The sequence below is a fragment of the Abramis brama genome (assembly GCF_963993115.1).
Source record: "Abramis brama genome assembly, chromosome: 16".
Taxonomy (NCBI): domain Eukaryota; kingdom Metazoa; phylum Chordata; class Actinopteri; order Cypriniformes; family Leuciscidae; genus Abramis; species Abramis brama.
The window spans coordinates 28,128,548-28,150,598 of NC_139978.1; the positions used below are offsets into that span (position 1 = coordinate 28,128,548).

Here is a 22,051-nt window from a genome sequence, read left to right on the forward strand (position 1 = left end):
GCATCGCATTAGCATGCATCAGTAACCACCTGATGGGAGACAGACAGAGCTGTTGAACTACAACCAAAAAGCAGTTGGGATCTGGCAGAACTTCACCTAACATGACCAGAAAATCAAGTTGATGCTTATGCATCATGATGATGCAGATGTCAGATATGTAAGATCATATGACCCTCTAATAGCATTTGACTGGCAGAGGGGTTGACGTCTACTAAAAACACAATTCAAACAATGATAATTTGGACTCTATAATGCGTCTCATTTCACTTGATCCGTCCATATGGTATAAATTAGCCTTTTGGCCGTGACTAAGCCTAATGTCGATGGATTGGCTTGCGGTCAGCTGCGCAAATGTGTGTTACTCTGCTCAACTATTGTGAATCCCAACTCAACAAAAGCTCAGTGTTGTGTTGTGAATGGTAGGAGACTTAGAAAGCCACCGTTAATGTGTGCATGGGTGTTTAATCAACATCTTTATATACGCCTAAGGTGTGTGAGTACTACTAAAGTCATTGTGAGATTGTTTGCTTTCACATTGCCATTCAATAAATGTTCACCTGGTTGCCAGATGGTTTTAACATTTTCCTTTTCAGAGGTCTGAATGCATCAATGCTGCCAAGAAAGACAACAGTTTAGAAGAATGTGCTCTTTAACCGGCTTATTTATGTATTGATTAAAGGTTTTATCAGTTTAACCTGTTTTAGTGAGATTAAACAATGTATTTGGAATGACTTGAACTAGATTTTGTTTTATTTGGTTGCAGCTTTCAAGTGGGAATCCTGTCTATGAGAAATACTATCGACAGGTAAGCGTTTAATCAGCGTTTTCTGTTATGTCTCACTTTGGCAGATATAGAGCACTTGGTGAAAGAAAAGAAATAAAAACCTCACCTCATTGTCAGTTTGAGCTAAAAGCACTCTGAGGCTTCTGCTTCCCGTAAGTGTCGTTCTCTCAGTAAAAGGATTCCGCTATGAATTAGTGATGAATTGTTTGCAAACTGAACAGGACGGGGTGAGTGAAGCAGCCTGTTTGAACCAGCATATGGTTTAAACATCTTGCTGCTGGTTTCCTATTTGAGTGAAGATCTTCAGTTCTGTTTTTTTGGATTGTGTTTGAATGATTGGCCATCAGTTCTAGAATATTTATTGAAAAATTTTTCATTTATTTAAAGAAATGAATACTTTTATTCAGCAAGAATGCATTAAATTGATCAAAACAAGTAACAGTAAAGACATTTAGCCTATATTATTACAGAAGATTTCTATTTCAAATAAATGCTGTTATTTTTAACTTTCTGTTCCTCAAATAAATGTTTCTTGAGCAGCAAATTTTCTGAAGGATCATGTGACACTAAAGACTGGACCAATGATGCTGAAAATCCAGCTTTGCCATCACAAGAATAAGATGCATTCAAAAATACAGTAGTCAACATTTGAAGTGCATCAAAAACTTTCATCAAAGTTATACATGAATTTTGAACAATACCCGTTCTTGTCTTAGGACAACTTTGATGAACTTTTTTGATTTACTTCAAATGTTGACTGCTGTATATTAGAATAGAAACCAGTTATGCTTAATTGTAATAATATTTCACAATATTACTTTTTTTTGTAATTTTGATCAAATAAATGCAGCCTTTGTGAGCAAAATAGATTCCTTTCAAAAACATTAACAATCCTTACAGACCCCAAACTTTAAATATTTGTTATGCTTTATTCCACCACAGGTAGATCCGTCCGGCAGTGGGTGTGTAGGAGCTAGTGATGCGGCTTTATTCTTAAAGACATCTGGCCTTGCAGACCTGGTCCTTGGCAAGGTAACGTCAATAAGCAATAGCATGCGTCCAATATAGCAGTGTGGGAAATGAATTGATTGATGAGTGCTGGAAGCATCAAGATGACTGAAATAGAAAAAGATAGATGGTGTAATTTACTTACCTTCTTAATATCACTATATTGATTTTCTGCAATTTGTTGTGTTACTACTTGCATTACATTAATTTGCAAAAACATTTTTAGAAATACTTTCTATTGAAACTTTCTTCCTGAAACTACTTGAACATTAACAGGTTGTTATGCACATTTACTTAAAGCACTAAATGACTGATTACTGATTCGACTTTGTGCTAATTTGTTCCACAGATATGGGACTTAGCAGATTCCGAACGCAAAGGCTCGCTAAACAAGCAGGTATTTTCAAACATTATGGTTCATTATTAGAAAAATCGTTCGAGGTATACATTCTCAACTGCATTTGTCTGTTTGTTGCTTCTCAGCAATTTTTTGTAGCCCTCCGTTTGGTGGCGTGTGCTCAGAATGGACTTGAAGTGTCTCTTAAGTGCCTAAATACTGCTGTCCCTCCCCCAAAGTTTGTAAGTTAGATCTTAACTTCCTCTTCCTCTTCACCAGACCAGGAAAACATCACATGTCCTTCATTAGCCAAGGAGAACTGGGAATACAATTACAATTGACTTAAAAGCTGCTGAGTTGGTGATTTTATTTGCTTACGTGGTGGAAACGGCTCTATGTCTCTTGTGAGTTAATGGCTGTTCTTCTGTTGTCTCTTCTAGCATGACACTAGCAGTCCTCTTCAGTTTGGCCCTGTGCCCACAGACTGCCCATGGATTGTCAAGGTCAGATATCGCCAACAGATGTTTGGTTATTTAGATTAAAGTTGCTTGATAAATGTTGCATTTAGAATTAGTCATAAATTAGATTGAGCTTTCAGTTTAATGCCTCAATTGCTTAATTGCTCATTTATGAATGTGTTTGTGTGTTGTGCGTGCCATATAGGCTGATGAGAAGCTGAAATTCGATGCCATCTTCGAGAGCCTCTCTCCAGCGGGCGGCATGCTCACGGGCGATAAGGTCAAACCAGTGCTCCTTAATTCTAAACTCCCTGTGGACGTCCTTGGCAGGGTAAGACAAGCGCGTTGGCAAGCAGGTTTATAATGATAGTGCAATGCAGGGTTTGACGATGCAACTTTTACCTCGTCTTTTATATAAAGGTGCATTTTTAGGCCTAACCACCAGGATGCACTCTTGAGCCATAGCTTGAAAGTATTGGGGTCTTTTAAAAAACCTGAAGTTTAGCTAAATTGTCTATCGCACTTCAAAATGTATTAAACTACAGGTAAATGACTCTGCACATCAGTAATAACGAGTTAATGGACTGAAACAATCTGACATCTCTTATTGGAATTAATGTTATAGGTTTGGGAGCTCAGTGACATTGACAGAGATGGCATGCTGGACAAAGATGAGTTTGCTGTGGTGAGTTCTGTGGGTAATAAACCACAAATGGGTTATTAATATCTTGGCATATTACTTTTCATCTTGCCTACTTTTCAAGGGTGACTTCACCCTGTTTTTTACATAGATCAGGCTTTCATAAAGATGAATTTCCTATTTGAGAAAAGCTGCCCTTTACACTACTCTGATTTTTTACTTTAAGAGTAGTCTTAAAGGAATAGCTCACTTCAAAATTATGTCATCATTTACTCACCCTCAAGTTGTTTCAAACCTGTATAAATGTCTTTCTTCTGCTGAACACAAAAGAAGATATTTTGAAGAATGTCGGTAACCAAACAGTTGATGATTGACTTCCATAGTATTTTTTTCCTACTATGGAAGTCAATGGGGCCCATCAACTGTTCAGCAGAAGAAAGAAATTCATACAGGTTTGAAACAACTTGAGGGTGAGTAAATGATGACTCTGAAGTGAACTATTCCTTTAAAACTGAAGAAGTTTGTCCAGTGTTAATAGTTCATATATTTTGTGTGTTTTAGGCCATGTATTTGGTATACAGAGCTCTGGAGTCCGAGCCGGTTCCCATGTCTCTGCCTGCCGCTCTGATTCCACCATCAAAACGGAAAAAAATAGCCACGCCTCCTGTGATCACCCCCCTCCTACCATCTCCAGCACAGCATAAAGAGAGAGGCTCTGCCCACTCTGGATCTAAAACACTCCCAGCAAAACCTACACCACCACAGGTCACATTAATTTCACATAGTTTTAACAGCTTATTGATAATTTAGTTATGAATAATTCTAGTACTTGCTGCAAATGTAGTTTGAAAATGTCCCAGAGTTTCGTTAACAAACATTATGTATAAATGTATGTGTGCAGTGGGTGGTATCTCCAGCAGATAAAGCCAAATACGATGACTTATTCATCAAGACAGATAGTGACATGGATGGCTTGGTATCTGGTGCTGAGGTCAGAGATATATTTCTGAAGACGGGTTTGCCATCTGCTACTTTAGCCCGCATTTGGTGAGATGCTACTGCTTGGATTTAAATTTCCGTTATTAGTTGAATTTTCCATAAATGCTCATGCAGAACTAATTAGACCTATCTGGATTTGTATTGTAATATTACTTTGGCTTGCCTTTTCTATAGGGAGCTTTGCGATATAGGTGACGTCGGGAAGCTGACCCGGGATCAGTTTGCATTAGCTCTATATCTAATCAATCAGAAGCTCACAAAGGGAATAGACCCACCCCAGACACTCTCTCCGGAAATGATCCCTCCTTGTGATAGACTGGCACGACAGGTACAGTGCTCATTAAATCATATGTGGAGATTTTTGTTGTTGTTATAAAATAGTAGAAGATGCTAGGATTTGTTTTTGGTTCTGACCAATCCTTGAATCCTTTTAGATGTGATCTTTTTTTTTTATCTAGCTTGCTGCTTTCTGTCTTTATTTTGTAAGTTTGTTTCTCTCAAAAACTACAGTTCAGTAGTCAGTAGTTTGGGGTTAGTAAGATTTTTAAATTATTTAAAGGGGTTATCGGATGCCCATTTTCCACAAGTTGGTATGGTTCTTTAGGGTCTTCTTGTAAAGTTTGTAACATACTTTGGTTAAAATTCCTCAATGGTTGTGTAAAACAACACCCTTTTTACCTCCTCAAAAACAGCTCTGTTCACAGTGACCCGTTTCAGTGCATGTCTCTTTAAATAATAATGAGCAACTGCCATCATATTGCTCAGAAAATCCAAACGGCTTGATTATTGAGAGTGTTTAGACTTTTGGAGGATTAAAAAAAAAGATTGAATGGATTTTTTCATTGTATGGTGGTTGTGGCCACAAACTGCAAAGACACATTTATATGCAAACACCATATAAAAGTGAATTTTGCATCCGATGACCCCTTTAAGAAGTCTCTTAAGCCTTGTTTATACTTTCACCTGGCTCTGCACCACAAGCCTCCAATGACTGCCCGCGCTCTTTCCCAAATGGACGAGGCGTTTTATACTTGACGTGCTCGCCGTTGCACTATTCTTTGAAACGACAGGGGGCGACTCAGAGTAATTGTCCTCTAAACCATCAGAAAGCAGCAGCGAGAAGGTACACACCTGACAATGTTTGTTTTTATTACACTTCACCAAACCCATGCTACAAAAGAACCAAATAAGAATCTTGTGGAACCCAGTAAACGTTGAGATTATTACTTGTGACTTAACAACAAAATATATGGATATGAGAACATGTGTATAAAACTAAATGAAACCACAATTCTAATTTCATTAAATATTTTTATGTAATTTCATGATTTTTTTTTTTTTAAACATGGACCTTTATTTATAAACTATTTATTTACAAAACGAGCCTACAATAGCAAAAATAAGCCTTTTTAATGAAAATAGGCTCATTTCTGCTATATAAGCAATAAGCAATTAATTTAGACAAGCGCATCATATGGGTTTCAGTGCCTTTACGATGCCGGTACAGACGTACCTGCTCGGCCAGAATTGCCTTAGGAAGTCGTACATCTTCGGAAGCGGAGCTGTGCGCAAAGTTACAAAAAATGCCGTGCACACCGCCACGCAAAAAGGGGTCCAGCACACGACCGCCCACACCGTGATCTAAGTCTAAGTCATTTTAGTCGTGTGCACCTTCGTACTCGTGTGGAGGCAGCAAGTATAAAGCGGGCTTTGTGCTCAAGAAACATTTCTTATTATCAGTGTTCAAAACAGTTGTGATGAAATAGAAATCTTTTGGAACATTACTGTCACTTTTTTTTTAACGCATTCTTACTGAATAAGAGTATTCATTTCTTTAAAAAAAAAAAAACGTACTGACCCAAAACATTTCAATGGTAGTCGTGTATATTATATAGTTGGAAAAAAGTTTAGAATTGAACCTAAAATCCCCTTTTCCTACTTTTCTATGCTTCCTCCCTCCGTGCTCCTGAACAGAACAACGCTCTCTTAGTACAGGCTGCAGATTTCTCCGCAATTAAAGAGTTGGACTCACTCACTAATGAAATCATGGATTTACAGAGGTGAGTTACTGATTTTACTTCTCTCTCTCCTCATGTCCACAAGACAGCGTGTTTGAAACTAAAACACCTGAATGTACCTGAATTCAAATTTCTGGCCTTATCTTAATGTCTTGTGGACCCATGGACTGTGGATATTTATACATAAAGGAAGTCATTATGGGTAGCCACTGCTTTGTTGTTCTGTCTGTATTTTCAAGGTTTCAACATTTTTAGCATACAATACTCTCCATTTCTCTATTATCAGGCCATCTGTTTTAATATAGTGTGTGTTTGTAGTTTCCACACAATGTCCTCACACAGGTGCACAAGAGCTTATGAAACCACAAAAACAGAAGTGTGGGTCTGACAATAATCTCAGTGTCATTGTGCCCAAATCTGTCCTCGGGTCATGATAAATTCTCTTGAACTGATGAATGGTTTCTTTAATGAGTATCTCTTTACTTAATGTTCCTTGCTCTGTCATCGTAATGTGCAAGGTCATGTCAAGCTGAATTAGTTGCATGAATAACAGACCGTGTTTAGACTAATAAATCACTAATGTTAAAATCAGAGTGAACCGGAATTTGCAACTGACTTTACTTCAGTATTGATGTGTTTTCCTAGTGAAATGGAATATTGAATGAGATAAATAGAGGGTGTGGCTTGTTTTTTCCCACTGGGAGTTGAGCTTATAGTAAGAGTCATATCTATATAGTATATAGACTAATTTTATGATGCATCTAAAGTCAAGTCACCTTTCAGTGTTTCCCCTACCATTGTTTTGCGGGTGACGAAATCCAGTCATAAAAATGGAATTTACTGTATAACGCAGAATTTCACGGAATTTGTAAAATTTTTGATGAATAAATAGAAAGCAGTTCAGTACACTTGAAATCAAATCGTGATATAGACTAGTGTGTGTGAATATTAAACCGCAAAGACTATTTAAATACGAATCCTGCATGTTCTGTGTGAATGAATGGTGCAGCCGGCGCGCAGTTTCATTTACCACACACACGCTGAAGCACGTGTGTTTTTTTTTTTTTTGCCTATATGAGGTCACGAATGCATGAACGTTGTCTCCAAACTCTAGATCCGCTCCGAAACTCACTTCGTGAGCATTTAACCGCTTCATTTGAGAAAAACTATCATCATGTTATAAACGCACAGAAACTCAAAGGTCTTCACGGCAACCCGTCAAAATAAAAGTTCGTTTTAACTTGACAGAAATATTACTGTTGTACAGTAGAATTTAGATATGTCCCAATGTAATAATACTAATACAAATAAATTATCATCAACTTTATTTTTTAAGGAATAATAATTATGTGTCTTCCATGTTTTAATTTTAACAGTAAGGGCCCTATCTTACACCCTGCGCAATGCAACGCCAAGCGCGACGCAAGTGTTTTTTGCTAGTTTCAGCCCGACGCAGTTATCATTTTCACGTCCTGCGCCACATTGCACCCATGGGCGTGCTGGTCTGAAAACGAGGTGTGTTCTGGCGCATTGTTGGCATGTTGTTATTTTGAGGCAACAGAAATAGACTACGCCATTGACCAACTGAAACCTGGTCTAAAGTCAATTTTTTTTTTTTTTATGTGGCGGGTCCACAACGTGTGTACACTCTGCTTATTAAACACACAGGGACGCACAGCAGCACACAAACATGCCAAATATTAAAAATAAAATGATTACAATGTAAAAGATTATTATTGTGTACATAAAGATATAGTGGAATCCGGCTTGTCCCATAGATGGTCTGCTTGTGCACTTTTACCTCGCGCACGAGCAGATCCGTTTGCGCTCTGGAGAAATTCCGTCATGTAAATAGCGAATCTGCCATGGCGCGAGCGCAACTGCCATTTAAAGGGAATGGGAGATGAGACTCTGATTGGTTTAACGCATGTAAATCCCAAAACACACCGATTACTCATAAAGAGAATAGGGACAACCCTTTTAGACCATGTGCCTGGCGCGCCAACCATTTTTCCCGTTGTTAAACTAGCAGATTCGGACACGCTCTTAGTGAACTTGCGCCCTGCGCTTTAGACCATGCACTTAGATCATTAAAATAGGGCCCTAAAGCTCATTGTGCAGCACGTTATTTGACAAAGTTTGTTTAATTTCATATGATTAAAAGAAATTAAATTAGTGTTTTATGTCTTCATTTGATTATCAGAAAAACAACACCACAGAATTAGTGTGAAAAAATTCATAATACATTATTTCAATAAATTAGACATGCTTTTTGATTGCTAAAAATTTTACACCATGTATCCGTAACACGCCCGCTCCGCGACACTAGCAGTTTCGGGGGGTCTACCACCCCCCCTGAAAAATATCCTAGGGGAAACACTGTCTTTTATTTATGTAGTGCTCGCCGCTTTATACAATACAGATTTTCAAAGCAGCTTTATGTGATAACAGGAAAATAATGGTCAATGAGTCAGTTCAGTGTTGACTTGGTTTAGTTCAATACAGCTTTAAAACAGCTCTGAGGAAAACAGTGATGTCACTATCCAGCTCTCATCCAATAGGGGCAGTGCAGTCAAATCAATAGTATTGCTGAATATTGAGAGTCCCCAACTATGCAAGCCAAAGGCAAAAGTGACAAGGAACCCAAACGCCATCAGGTGACAGAATGGAGAAAAAAAACAGCTTGGGAGAAACCAGGCTCAGTCGGGGGACCAGTCCTCCTCTGGACCGGATCCAGCTGACTACAGGAACCTCGGGATAAGAATGAGACAGACATGCTAATATTAGGGTAAATGCCATTCCTCTTACAATGAAACAAGCACATCGGATGTTGTAGGAAGTGTTCTCGGTTCTGGTTGAGAGTTGATTTATGCAGCCTAACAATCCTTTAAGGGATTTAAATGATAGAAATATGATAGTGTGTTATGGTGTATTCTCGGTTAAAAAGTAATGTAATGAAAGTAAAAAAAATGTATACGAGTCCTTAAATCACTTCCTGTAAGCAATGAGTCTCCAGAGAAGGTAACACCTTATGATAGGAGTCACTAGCCCACAGAGGAGAGGTGGAGCTCTCATTTACACAAACATAGAAAGAGGAAGATGCCCCCACCTTTGGTTTCCCCTCCATCTTTGGCTTACAGACTTTGAGCAAAAGCAGATACAGTCACCTGTCAGCTCCCAGCACACTCACTCTCAGTGCGAGATAGACGCTTCACAGCAGTTTTTAGCACTTCTCACTTCCTGTGAGTGCAAGAGAAAGAGTAAGTGAGAAGTAATGAGTCTGCTTGAAATGGAGTGTGTAGAAGAAGATGAGCAGAAAGGATAGAAATCAGAAAGGTTCTATACGATGGGCTGTTGTTTGACACTAAAATGATGCGTGCGGTTCGGGATTGCCTTAAATCTCCACGGCAACGGGCGACCTCAGGTGACAGGTAAGAACAGGCCACACCCTCTTTCTAAAAAAGAAAAGCAATTATATTGTGTTTGGGCTACTCATGCTCTGTTGTTTTTTGGCTGATCCGGGCTGCTCAAGGTCCAGTTTATTGTTGGATTTAGGACTGTTGCCAAGACTTTTATTTCAAACCCTCATTTTGTCCTGTATTATTTATATATCGCCTTTTAGTGTTTCTATTTTCTTGTTTACTCCTCCTCTCTCTTTCCTCCTGGGAGTCTCTGATTCACAGTGTTTGTGTTTGACTCTTGGTCAGATCCATGTGTGTTTCTCTGTTGTTGCTGGGAAGACTGCAGCATGAATTCACTGTGACAGAATCTGGGAGGAAACGTTGAGTCAGAGCTTAAAACAGTTCAGCCTTATCCAGGAAAGATGCCCTGATAAATCTTGTTGGGAAAGATTTGTGTTATTATCAAACTGTTTCATGAAACATTTTTATTTATTTTCCTTTTCTAATCTTTGTTTTACTCTTGCTAGATCACAAACCTTGTAACCTAAGAGAGATTCTACGTAAAGAAACATTCCTGCATCATCACAAACCTATTTTTACATTATTAGTTTTAGAAAATAAAAGTTTTCACATGCGTTGACACCATGAGCTGTGACTAAGAAGATAAATATGTTTTCACGCCATAGCCCTTTAAGATGATGGTAGTTGATCTCATGTTTAGAAATGGATTTGCCATGCAAATGCATTTAACAAAGCATCTTATTTCTCATGCATGGATTGTGTGGCGTTGGCGTAGTGGTTAAAATCTGGGCTGGTAACCAAATGGTGGATGGTTTTAACCTTAAAAGATTAGTACCATGACATAAACATTATTATTAACATTATTGATGGCTCAATCAGACTGAAAACCTTCATGTAATTGAGCTCCGTCCAAATGTGGCGGTGTAGACCTGAAATAATTAATCAACAGACAAAAGGAAAAAATTAAATCAATTTTTTCAATCAGATTCAAAAAATACCTTGTGCATATGCGCAGTGCCGTGATGCATATGATTGCATACATTTTACATCTTAAACTATGCGTGTCTATTTACGTCTCATCTTTTAAATATGTGACCCTGGACCACAAATCCAAAACCAGTTCTGTTAGCTTTTTACCGGTGTGTGGTGGAGAGTACACTCACCTTGTCCATCACTGCCTGGTACGGAAACTATTCTATAGAAATTGCAGAGGGTGGTCAAATCGGCCCAAAAAATAACTTTGAGCAGCCTACCCTCTGTTGAGGGCATGGACAGCAGCATGTGCAGAAGCAGAGCATCCTGTATTATGAAGGATTCCACCCACCCGACAAACAAACTCTTCGATCCCCTCAGGCAGAAGGCTAAGAAGCGTTAAAGCCAGAACTAAAAGACTGAAATGTAGTTTCTTTCCAGAGGCTGTGAGAATCATGAATGCCCTGCCTTAGGGATTGCTTTTAAAAAACTTGCTGCTTAGTTGTTTATTACATAGGTTTTACTCTTCAGGTATTTTTAGTTTACTAAGTTATTTTAAAATTTTAGTCTATTGAACTAGGTTTTAATTATTGCATGTATATTGTATATTAATTATATATTTTTTACGCTGCTGGTTCTGAGTACATATTTCGTTCTCATGTGTCAACATGTACAGATTTATATATCATATGAAAGCTGAATAAATAAGCTTTCCATTGATGTATAGTTTGTTAGGATAGGACAATATTTGTCTGAGATGCAACTATTTGAAAATCTGGAATCTGAGGGTGCAAAAAAAAAACGAAACATTGAGAAAATCACCTTTAAAGTTGTTCATTTATGTTCGCAATAGTGCTGCATTCACTCACAAAAATACATGTTTTATATATTTATGGTAGGAAATTTACAAAATATCTTCATGGAACATGATCTTTACCTAATATCCAAATGATTTTTGGCATAAAAGAAAAATCGATAATTTTGACCCATACAGTGTATTGCCACAACTATACCCGTGCGACTTGTGACTGGTTTTGTGATCCAGGGTCACATATTTGCTAAATAGGTCTTCTGACATTTTTGTCAGCTTTCTTTTTATGTCTTTTTATATGGCAAAAACAGAAGCAGAAGCTCCTGTGACATTATTGCGGTGGCTTTCGACTGGGAACTGTAATGCACTGTAGGCCTACATGTAAATGTGAATTGGATGGCAACGTTTATGGTTGACATAAACGGAACTTTCCAAAAATATGGAAATTTCATTTTATATATATATATATATATATATATATATATATATATATATATATATATATATATATATATATATATATATATATATATATTTATATTTATATTTATATATATATATATATATATATATATATATATATATATATATATATATATATATATATATATATATATATATATATAAATATATAAAACTTAAAATATTAGGCAGCAAAACTGATTTAATAATTTTTGATGATCATCATTCACACCATGTCGTATTAACCGTAATTGAGATTTCAACTTGTAAAAAGTGTTCACGGTCTTGTAAAGCTCATAATTACAACTTGTAAACTGGAAATTTTCTAAGAGCTCCTATTTGTACCACCTGACCGCTGCAGATTCATTTAGGCGTTGATCGTGTTGCCATAGATATGCATAATTTCTCAGAGTAGAACGTCACTCACATGTCATCTCGAAATTACAGAATATATATATATATATATATATATATATATCTCAAAATGGCCAGACATCATACAATTAATATATTATTATATTAATATCACTACCAAGAACCACTCACATTTGTAGGAAGTGTGGTTGTTATAGAATTGTTTGCTAAATTCAACCTGCATGACCTGAAGATACAGACAGTGGAATGAGTGAAAACACCTCTAATGTATTCCAACCCCACATCCCTCATCGATCTCCCTCCATGCTTCCTTCCTCCCACTCTTCCTGGCGTTCAGAAAAGCATCTGCTCATGTGCAGCTCTGACACACTGACTCACGTACAGCCTCTTCTCACACATACAAGCTCAGGCAGCAGATGCAGAGATGGTGCTGGAGGGAGATGCTGTGCATGCTGTTCCAGGCGGCTGGCTGTCTGTGCCCGCCGTCGCCAATGTCATTAAATACTCATGTCTTTGCTGGTCTTTCAGGGAGAAGAGCACGGTGGAACAGGACATCAAAGAGAGGGAGGAAACTATACGACAGAGGAACAGTGAAGTCCAGGTATTGTGTGATTTTCAAATTAAATGGAAAATAAATGTGATGTTTTATTTGACTGATGCTGATCTGACAGAGACATTTAGATATTTATTTAATAATTATTATGAAATAATTGTTTTAATTATTTGTTTAATCTTTTTATGCAGGCAGCTGGCTGCTTTCAAGTTATTTCAGTATTGTTATTTTATTTTGAATCATTTTTATATCAGTTGTTTAAAGACATCTGACTGCATTAAATTTATGTCTATATATTTTATTTTGAATCATTTTATATTAGTTATTTGAAGGCTGCTGGCTGCTTTAAAGTTATTTCTGTGTTTTATTTTATTTAAAATTTTGATATTAGTTGTTGCTGTATTGATTTTCATAAATCATGTTGTCTAGATTTTACTGCCCACTTATTTGATCAATAAAGGGCCAGAAAAAGGAGAACAGGAGCCAGCTGTTTTTCAAAAGCTCCCTGTCTGTCTGTCTATCCTCCCTATCATCTTTCTGTACTCTCTGCTCGTCGTGGATTGAGAGTTGAGAGAAGTTCAAGGTCTATATATCTGCACTGGCTTCCTGACTCATAAATTTGTTGTTCATTTCCATCGAGATCTAGGCTCTCTCTCTCTCTCTCTCTCTCTCTCTCTCTCTCTCTCTCTCTCTCTCTCTCTCTCTCTCTCTCTCTCTCTCTCTCTCTCTCTCTCTCTCTCTCTCTCTCTCTTCTCTCTCTCTCTCTCTCTCTCTCTCTCTCTTTCTCTTCTCTCTCTCTCTCTCTCTCTCTCTCTCTCTCTCTCTGTCTCTCTCTCTCTCTTTCTCTTCTCTCTCTCTCTCTCTCTCTCTTCTCTCTCTCTCTCTCTCTCTCTCTCTCTGTCTCTGTCCTCTGTCTCTCTCTCTTCTCTCTTCTCTCTCTCTCTCTCTCTCTCTCTCTCTCTCTCTCTCTCTCTCTCTCTCGCTCTCTCTCTCGCTCTCTCCCACGGTGTATGATAATTCAATTTCCTGTATGTATCTGAAAATAAGCCATTTTTGTAGACTGGAAGACGCTGTAGGCTGCTGACTTAGTTGCCAGGTACAGATTCAGATGTGTACAGCTTAGTCTTATAATATGTGGTCATTCATTAAGTGAATGAAGCGTTCCAGCACTAGTGTTAAAATGCATTGACAGATGGATGCCTAATGAGCCGGAAAAACAATTGTGTGTGTGTGTGTGTGTGTGTGTGTGAGAAGAATACAGGAAGAGAAAGCAGCCTGATATGTGTGTGCATATGGATACTAGATGGCATATTTAAATCACAGCTGGTCCCCGGTTCTCCTTTCCTGTCATCAAACAAGGCCACTTATCATGCTGTTTTTGTTTCGTTTTTGGATCTGAAATTGTGCCTGTGACACCTGTGATCTCTTACCTGTATAAATAGCAATTAAAATGGATCTTGCTCTTGAATTACTATAGTCCTCAGAGGCAGAGGGCAGTTCAATTGATGTCCATTAAATAAAAGAACGCCCATACATAGAAAAGAAGTACAGATTAACAATCTCACTTATGCAAAGGTGCAACATTAAAATAATTCAAAATCAATAGTGTAAGCTATTAGAGCAAGCAAGGGCCTCTCACAAATTCTGAATGTAATCAATATTTGTTTAGGGTCTTAATAGATTAGCCTTGAAGCACATGGTGCTGGTCGGCTGCTCCAGGCGCTGAATAATTAAATAAGAATGTGAGTTTCAGTGTGTGCCTCTGCTGTGTTTAAACCCTGGAATGATGAATATGTATTCTATTTCGGGGGCTGTCAGCTCCCAGCGCTGCCTCTGATTGGATGAGGAGACATTTGTGCATTAGACTTGTGAAGGCTTCCGTCTTTACCCTGTGCTGTTACTTGGATCTAAAGCTGTAGACCTGTTATTTTTAGGACACACTTGTTCACAGCTGCCCAGTGTTTCTCATAGCACCTGAAGGTGAATGACAGTGGAAATTACTGTCTTTTGTCATCCTTTTCTTTTCAGATCTGATTCTTTTCTTATACTTGACATCTTTATGTGCCATGCACCTTTGTCCTCAGTATTTAACCTTTGCTTTTCTACAGTCAGATATACTGTATTTCCATTGTAGTGTTCTAGAGTATTCATTATAGAATGTTCTGCCTCAGGTTTACCTGCCAGCTGTTTATTGACCATATCGCACACAAAAGTAGCACGATTTGATAAAAATCAGCACATCAGTTTCAATTTAATTGCCTGGCTCTACCCACTCTGAATGTTTAAATGTATGTATACCCATTTACTGATTCTGTTGTATCAAGAACTGCTAATTTTGATTACTTTTTTAAATGTCAAAATGAATACTTTCATATATATTTTTTAATTCACAAGGATACATTATTGTGATCAAAAAGTGACAGTAAAGACATTTTATAATGCTACAAATGATTTCTATTTCAAATAAATGTTATTCTTTTGAACTTTCTATTCATCAAAGAATCCTAAAAAAAAACTATCACTATTTCCACCAAAATATTAAGCTGCACAACTTTTTTCTACATTGATTATCATTGGCAGCTATCACCCTGTAGCCCAAGACTGGTTGCCCACAGAAGCAAATTTACTCATTTTGTAAATGATTTGTATATTCAACTTGAGCTGACTGCTCTACAATATGCCTCATTCATACAATTCATACAAATTGTTTTGTCCCAAACTGGTCTATTATTATGGTATAAACTATTTCAGATAAACCCACCTCTAAACAGCAAGAAAACAAAACAAATTGGTTAGTTGCTTAACATATTGTTCTGATGTTTTCTTCCTGTTTAAGTGGGCAGCTCTTGGCCAGAATAAGCTGCGGTGTGGTCCAGACATTATGGCCCTGTTTCCCTCAGGGCTCATAGTCCTCCTACGTGTCTACACTTTTCCGCATGGGCTGTTGGGTAATATTCAGATTGGAAGTCTGCATTATTGTAAGTTTAGCATAAGGCCACTTGGTGGCTGCGAAAACAAATCATAAACTGTCCAATGGGATGTACTGTGGTTTTGTTCATTTCATGGACATGCGAAAGTGAAGGCCATGAAACCGCAAGTCAACTTTAAGTGCGCCATTTTGGACAAGGACATAGTTGATGGTCAAAAGTCTGGCTACGTGAGGCTAACATTACAGTTTTCATTGTTTATGCTTTCTGTTCCCAACTTCTTTCCCTTTCAGTTTTTACAAGGATCAGAATTGAATTAGTTTTTTTGTATAATGTTCTTTTTCGTTTCTGTGATGAAAGTGGAACAGCCATTGAGAAAATAAAGATCCTTTGTTTGAGGATGAGATGAATTTATCAGAGTGAAGCTATTGTTACTTTTGCTAACACAATGTTGCTTTCTGTTTACTTTGGCTTTTCTGGCTGGTGAGATATAATTGGTTTACACACTATCTCTGTATCTTCTTGCGCCCCAGTGTTTTATCTTTAAGAGCATGAGCTCTTTGCCCTGGTGTTAGTGTTGATTAGCTTTTTTATTAGACCAATAAAGACCTCTCTCTCTCTTTCTGTCAGGACCTGCAGGAGGAGGTTCAGAAGGGGTCAGAGGAACTGAGCCACCTGCAGGCGGAGCGACAGGAAGTGCAGGAGAAGCTGGAGAGGCTGGATGAGCAGAAACGATCTCTAGAGGACCAGCTCAGACTCATACAGCAACAATGCAGCCAGGAGAGCCAACTGGTATGAGAGAAATAAAGCCTGTGCATAAAACGTGTGTATTGTGGGTAATATCAGCCCAGAAAGTATGCGCTCATGCACATTTCTTACATCTGGGCATCTTTGAATACTATTTTGAATGGATCTTGCGCACACTAATCCTAATCTCACTCGCTATTTTGCATGATGTTTTCATATGTTTGTAATGTATGTGACCGGGGAAAGGAAAAGAGATGGAGACACAGTCCAGCAGAAGTCACACCTTACTCAATTACATTTAAATGGATATAGATGCATTCTCAATGCAGTTGATTTAAAAGCCTCAAGTAAACTGATCTCAGATCTTTTCTTCTGCTCTCTGTCCTGTGTGTGTGTGTGTCCAGATCCAGTCATTGCAGACGGAGCACTCCGAGCAGGAGCAGAGAATCGGTGACTATGAGGAGGAGTTGACCAGGGCCCGAGAAGAACTGCTCCATCTGCAGGAGGAGACTCGTCAACTGGGAGATAAAGTTCAGTCTGCCCGTGCTCAGCTCTGCCCCCTAGAGGATGCTGTTAAAGAATCCCACACACAGATTGCTCAGGTTAGTTAGCTTTTTATCTGTTTCTTTGTTACCTTTACTTATATCTACATTTACTGGTTCTGAACTTAAATCTGCATTGTTTATCCTTTTGATCTTTCATTAAAAAACACAATCTAACCTTTCATTAAAGTTAAACTAATAAATGTGCGGGGAAATCTTTTTTTATAATACACTAGAATTATTAGAACAAAAATGAGTAAAATATCTCTGAAGTATATTCTCCATTATATCTATAATTTTTTTAGCACACCAGGGTGACTAGGAACATAAGGCCAAATTCCCTTAATTATCCATCACAATATGTAAAACCTCAGTCAAAACAACAATGGGTCACTGTGTATTAAGGTTCTTCCATGGCCATTCCAGTCCTCTGTCCTGAACCCTACAGAAAACTGAAGTGGAGAGTGTATCAATATGGACTTTGGAATTTGAAGGATCTGGAGAGGTTCTGTTTGGAGGAATGGTCTCTGATGTCTTGTCAGGTGTTCTCAGAGCTCTCAAGACTCAGAGCTGTTATCTTGGAAAAAGGAGGTTATAAAATGTATTGAATAAAAGGGTGCTATTGTGGCCAATGTGTGTTAGAGAAAAACATTTATTTCATAAGGAGTTTTCCCCCTCATTTTCAGCCATTTTACTTCAATGAAAGGCTAGATTTTTTTTTTTTTTTATAAAAGGTCAAAAGGATTAACAATGCAGATTTATTTTCATAGGTTTCTTTGTTCATAATTACTAAGGATGCCAATAATTCTGACTAAGACTTATATGATAATAAATCATTTTATTTTGTTATTTTTGTTAAACAATTTTTGCAGTGGCTTCAAACATGGCTCATTCAAGCATGTTTTAGAACTGGAAATATCTGTTTTATAAACATTTATGTTTTTTTCATTGCAAATGCAGTGATATTTTTAAAAGAAGAAATCGTGAGCATCATCCATTTTTTTTTTTTTTTTTTCAGCTGAAAGTTTTCTGCTTTCTCTCGCTAAACATTTTCTGCTCTTTCACTCTCTTTTGTTTACATATTTTGAAAAGTTTGGTCTTTTTATTTTTTTCTTTATTTCCATTTATTATCTCTTATTCACACACTGTTGATGTTTACTGTAGGAGCAGGAGCGATTAGCCGAGCTTAAAACGGAGGAAAGAGAAGTGACTGCACGGCTTACCTGGAAAATCCTAGAGGAGCCAGTGCTTGTTAATGGAGCAGTGGCCTCTCTTGAGCAGCCGGAGCAACTACTGTGGCCTCAACCTACAGCACAGCTGCCAGAGAAACCCAAAGAGGACAAAGTCCAGCAAGAAGAGGAGCAGTTGTCCTTTGATGAGCCGCTGGAGCTCAGAGTCGTGGAGGAGCAGCTCGGGTCCGAGGCAGAGGAGCCGTCCACCAGCCCAGAGGAGCAAGAGCCTCAACCTGACTTCTATAGCTGTGACCTTTATAGCAGTGGGCTCTCCACAGACATATCCACTGCTGTGGCCTGGCCTCAAGTGAACACGGTCAGAACCACTTCCTGTTATTGCTTTTTTTATAATGTCACTTTCACATTACATTTACAAATAGGTTTTCATGCATGTCTTTCTTTTCATGCCACTCTGGTTTCAGGAAAGCACAACACAAGCTAACCCAGAGCCAGAGGTAGAGAAAGAAGACGAGAAGGAAAAGGCAGATGAGCAGCCTGCCTCCAGCACCCCAAAGGTTGAATGATTATGACATATCATAATTGTTGACCTTTTCCATTACTTATTATTTTTATATAAATGGATATTAATTAATCCTTCATTAACATTTAGAACAGAACATGTTTTTTTGTAATTGTGAATATGCATCTCTATGATTTCACTGTAATAATAAATAAATTCAAATAAAAGTTTATTCTAATGGATTTGTGATGTATAGGCAGAGACTGTGGAGCCAGAGAAGAAGGAAGCTGCCCAGCCAGTTACAGTACCGCCCAGTGGTCCTGGGATTGACTTTTTCGTGTCTGACCCTTTTACTGACGGTAAGATGTGCACACAAAGTAAAATCATCAAAAATCTAAAATTTGTGTTTTCAAATGCAATGCTATGTATGTTTGTTTGTTGATAGGGCTGCACAATTTGGCCACAAATGTTTATATATAAAATTATTATATATCAGGTATGTTATTATTAACAGTAATAATAGTTAATAATACCAACTATTTCAACTAAATATGAATAAAAAATATGTATAAAATAGATATTAAATAATATGATTAAATAAGTATTATTATAGAAATATATATTTTTTAATATATTTAATAAAAAATAATTAATATTAAATGTGTTAAAGAAATACTACTATTGTAATTTCACTGTAATTTCAAATGAAATCATAAAATTATTATTTTACAGTACTAATTTAAAATTACAATCCTAATATTTATGGCTGTCTTAATTTCTTTATTTTAATCCATTAAACTTTCCAGCTTTTATTTTGGCGGAAACCTAGTGAGCCCTTTTGGCAGTACCTTTTCGCCAGTGCTACTCATTACAAGTTTGGGAAGATGCTTGGCACATATTGCGTTCCCAAATGCACGTTATAAGCGACCTAAACTCTGAGCACATACAGAGATGAGTTCATGTGGAGCGGCATTTATTACAAACTGAGCTGCAGCTCCAACACACTGAAGACACCAGATCATGAGCTGCTCGCATGTTAAAGGTCCCGTATTATGCCCCTTTTCACAAGATGTAAAATAAGTCTCTGATGTCCCCAGAGTGTGTATGTGAAGTTTTAGCTCAAAATACCCAACAGATAATTTTTTACAGCATGTTTAAATTGTCATTTTTTGGGGCTCAGAAAAACGCGCTGTTTTAGTGTGTGCCCTTTAAATGCAAATAAGCTGCTGCTGGACGGCACAGGGGGCGGAGCTTCATGAGCTCGCGCTCAGTCTCTCAGGACAATTTCATCTCACGGAATGATGATAATATCAGAAACTCTCAGTAACGGTGTTCATTTCGAGTCGGACAATAATGCCTACAGAGTCAGAGTGCTGTATAGAGATGGAACAGGTCTAGTTTAGTAGTTTAATTACGGTTATAACGTATTTGTCATCTGCTTGTATGTATCCATTATTAATAGCCTACAAGTCTGCTGTTTCGGACCAGGTCCTAATGATGATCAAACATATACTGATGAGTTTAATAAAGTTTATTGTACATCACACAAAAGATGAAGCGTCAGTTTTACTTCAGAAAATCACCGTAAGAGCTGAGTAAACACAGTAAGTTATAAGAAGTGCGCAAGTACATAAACGAATTTCGGTAGAGTTGAGGGAGCATTTTCTTTAAAAACAAAATAATTCCACCTCGTCTTGGCTGCCTCAGATTTCGGGAGTAAATAGAGAGTGCTATGTGGATTAATACATCCAGCCACACAACACCTACAACTCTTGGGAGACATTCTCGTCAGTGCAGCAGCTGTGAACTCGATCAGGACGGGTCTAGTGTCTGTCAACACTCGTGGGCGGGGCCTGTGCTTAGTGACGTCACTAAAACAGCATTCTGAAAACAGGTCGTTGGGAGACACTGCTGATGAATTATGGGGATTAATAAAAAAGGAGTGAGTGGATTTTTATCACTATTGGCTGGTTGTGTACACACACTGCCAACACACATTTATGTCCAAACAGCATGCAAAAGTGAATTTTGCATAATAGGGGACCTTTAAAGAACACAGTGCCACTCTTCTCTCTGACTATTAATCACACTAAGCCTTCACAATTTCAGTTTTATTGCGATTAATTGTGCAGCTATAGATTGCCCTTGCAATAAGTGCACTGCTAGTTGCTTTGAATAAAAGCATCAGTTAACCGATTAATTAGTAAACCTATATAAAACTCCTTTTTGCAGGTGATCCATTCCCTGAAGACCCTTTCTCAAAAGTTGACGTTTCAGGTGAGTACTTTCTTACCATCTTAGGGTGTGTTTGCAAAATATCAATTCACAAGTCCAATTTTAAAATGTTATTTTGTTATCCAGATCCTTTCGGCGGGGACCCTTTTAAAGGCACAGACCCATTTGCGGCAGACAACTTCTTCAAGCAGTCTTCAGTTGGTTTCCCATCAGGAGATCCTTTCAGCTCATCTGACCCTTTCAGCTCTACCACAGGCCCAAAAGAGCCTGATCCGTTCACATCCAGGACCACCAATGCAGTCACTCCAGACCCATTTGCTTCTGGTAGTGGTAACATCCAAGACTCAGATCTGTTCGGTTCCAAAATGGATGCCCTGGCGGACTCTGATCCCTTCAGCTCGACTGGCACAGGACACGATCCGTTTGGAGGATCAGATATTCCTGTAGTGAGTGCTGTAAAGCTAAACTCTCTTTAAAATCTCATTAAAGACCAATTCACCCTGCACCAATGCTGGCCAACAGCAGCAACTTACAGTTTGTCGGGTTTTGTCAAATCAGTGTCCTCTGTCAGCGTTGGTCGGCACTTGTTTTCGTTGATTGAACATGGTTAATTAACGTTTGTCAGGTCATGGAATTCCTGAGAAGTGACATCTGGTGATTGTCCGCGTTGGTTTCAGTGTGTCTGTTGGTGCAATGTGAATTGGCCTTACAATGTGTTCAGTTACTTGCACTCTTTACAGCTTCTGTCACACTTGATTTTGTAAAATCTGCTGGGTGCATTTTGAATGATTTTATACCTAATTTTTGGTGGTACAAACCCTAAAGTAAGCTATTAGCATGAGTTGAAGAACTGACTTAATTTGATGTTAAACTTTGTTTTCTTGCTCTTTTTCCTTTCAGAGAGATGGACCAGCAGCAGCCAATGATCCCTTTGCGCCAGGAGGAACTACGGTGGTCTCTAACTCAGACCCAGGTAGATCAAGCTATAGGGCTGGGTTGGCTGTTGTTTTCTTGATTTTAATCTTCATGTTGATAAACAGATATCAATTCTTAAATCCCAAGATTGATC

The 22,051-nt window shown here is 38.0% G+C and overlaps 1 protein-coding gene across 1 annotated transcript in view; it reads left to right on the forward strand.

Annotated features, from left to right (window-relative positions):
• eps15 (epidermal growth factor receptor pathway substrate 15) overlaps positions 1-22,051 on the forward strand; it is a 34,087-nt gene that overhangs the window by 2,130 nt on the left and 9,906 nt on the right. The window contains exons 2-21 of the mRNA XM_084086439.1: positions 764-805; positions 1,727-1,816; positions 2,142-2,189; positions 2,276-2,371; positions 2,570-2,632; positions 2,793-2,918; positions 3,213-3,272; positions 3,789-3,992; positions 4,129-4,274; positions 4,401-4,554; positions 6,201-6,286; positions 12,815-12,887; positions 16,397-16,558; positions 16,918-17,115; positions 18,220-18,603; positions 18,710-18,802; positions 19,004-19,106; positions 20,980-21,024; positions 21,109-21,428; positions 21,883-21,955. Coding sequence (XP_083942565.1) covers positions 764-805; positions 1,727-1,816; positions 2,142-2,189; positions 2,276-2,371; positions 2,570-2,632; positions 2,793-2,918; positions 3,213-3,272; positions 3,789-3,992; positions 4,129-4,274; positions 4,401-4,554; positions 6,201-6,286; positions 12,815-12,887; positions 16,397-16,558; positions 16,918-17,115; positions 18,220-18,603; positions 18,710-18,802; positions 19,004-19,106; positions 20,980-21,024; positions 21,109-21,428; positions 21,883-21,955 — 2,566 coding nt within the window. The remainder of the gene's footprint in view (positions 1-763; positions 806-1,726; positions 1,817-2,141; positions 2,190-2,275; positions 2,372-2,569; positions 2,633-2,792; positions 2,919-3,212; positions 3,273-3,788; positions 3,993-4,128; positions 4,275-4,400; positions 4,555-6,200; positions 6,287-12,814; positions 12,888-16,396; positions 16,559-16,917; positions 17,116-18,219; positions 18,604-18,709; positions 18,803-19,003; positions 19,107-20,979; positions 21,025-21,108; positions 21,429-21,882; positions 21,956-22,051) is intronic.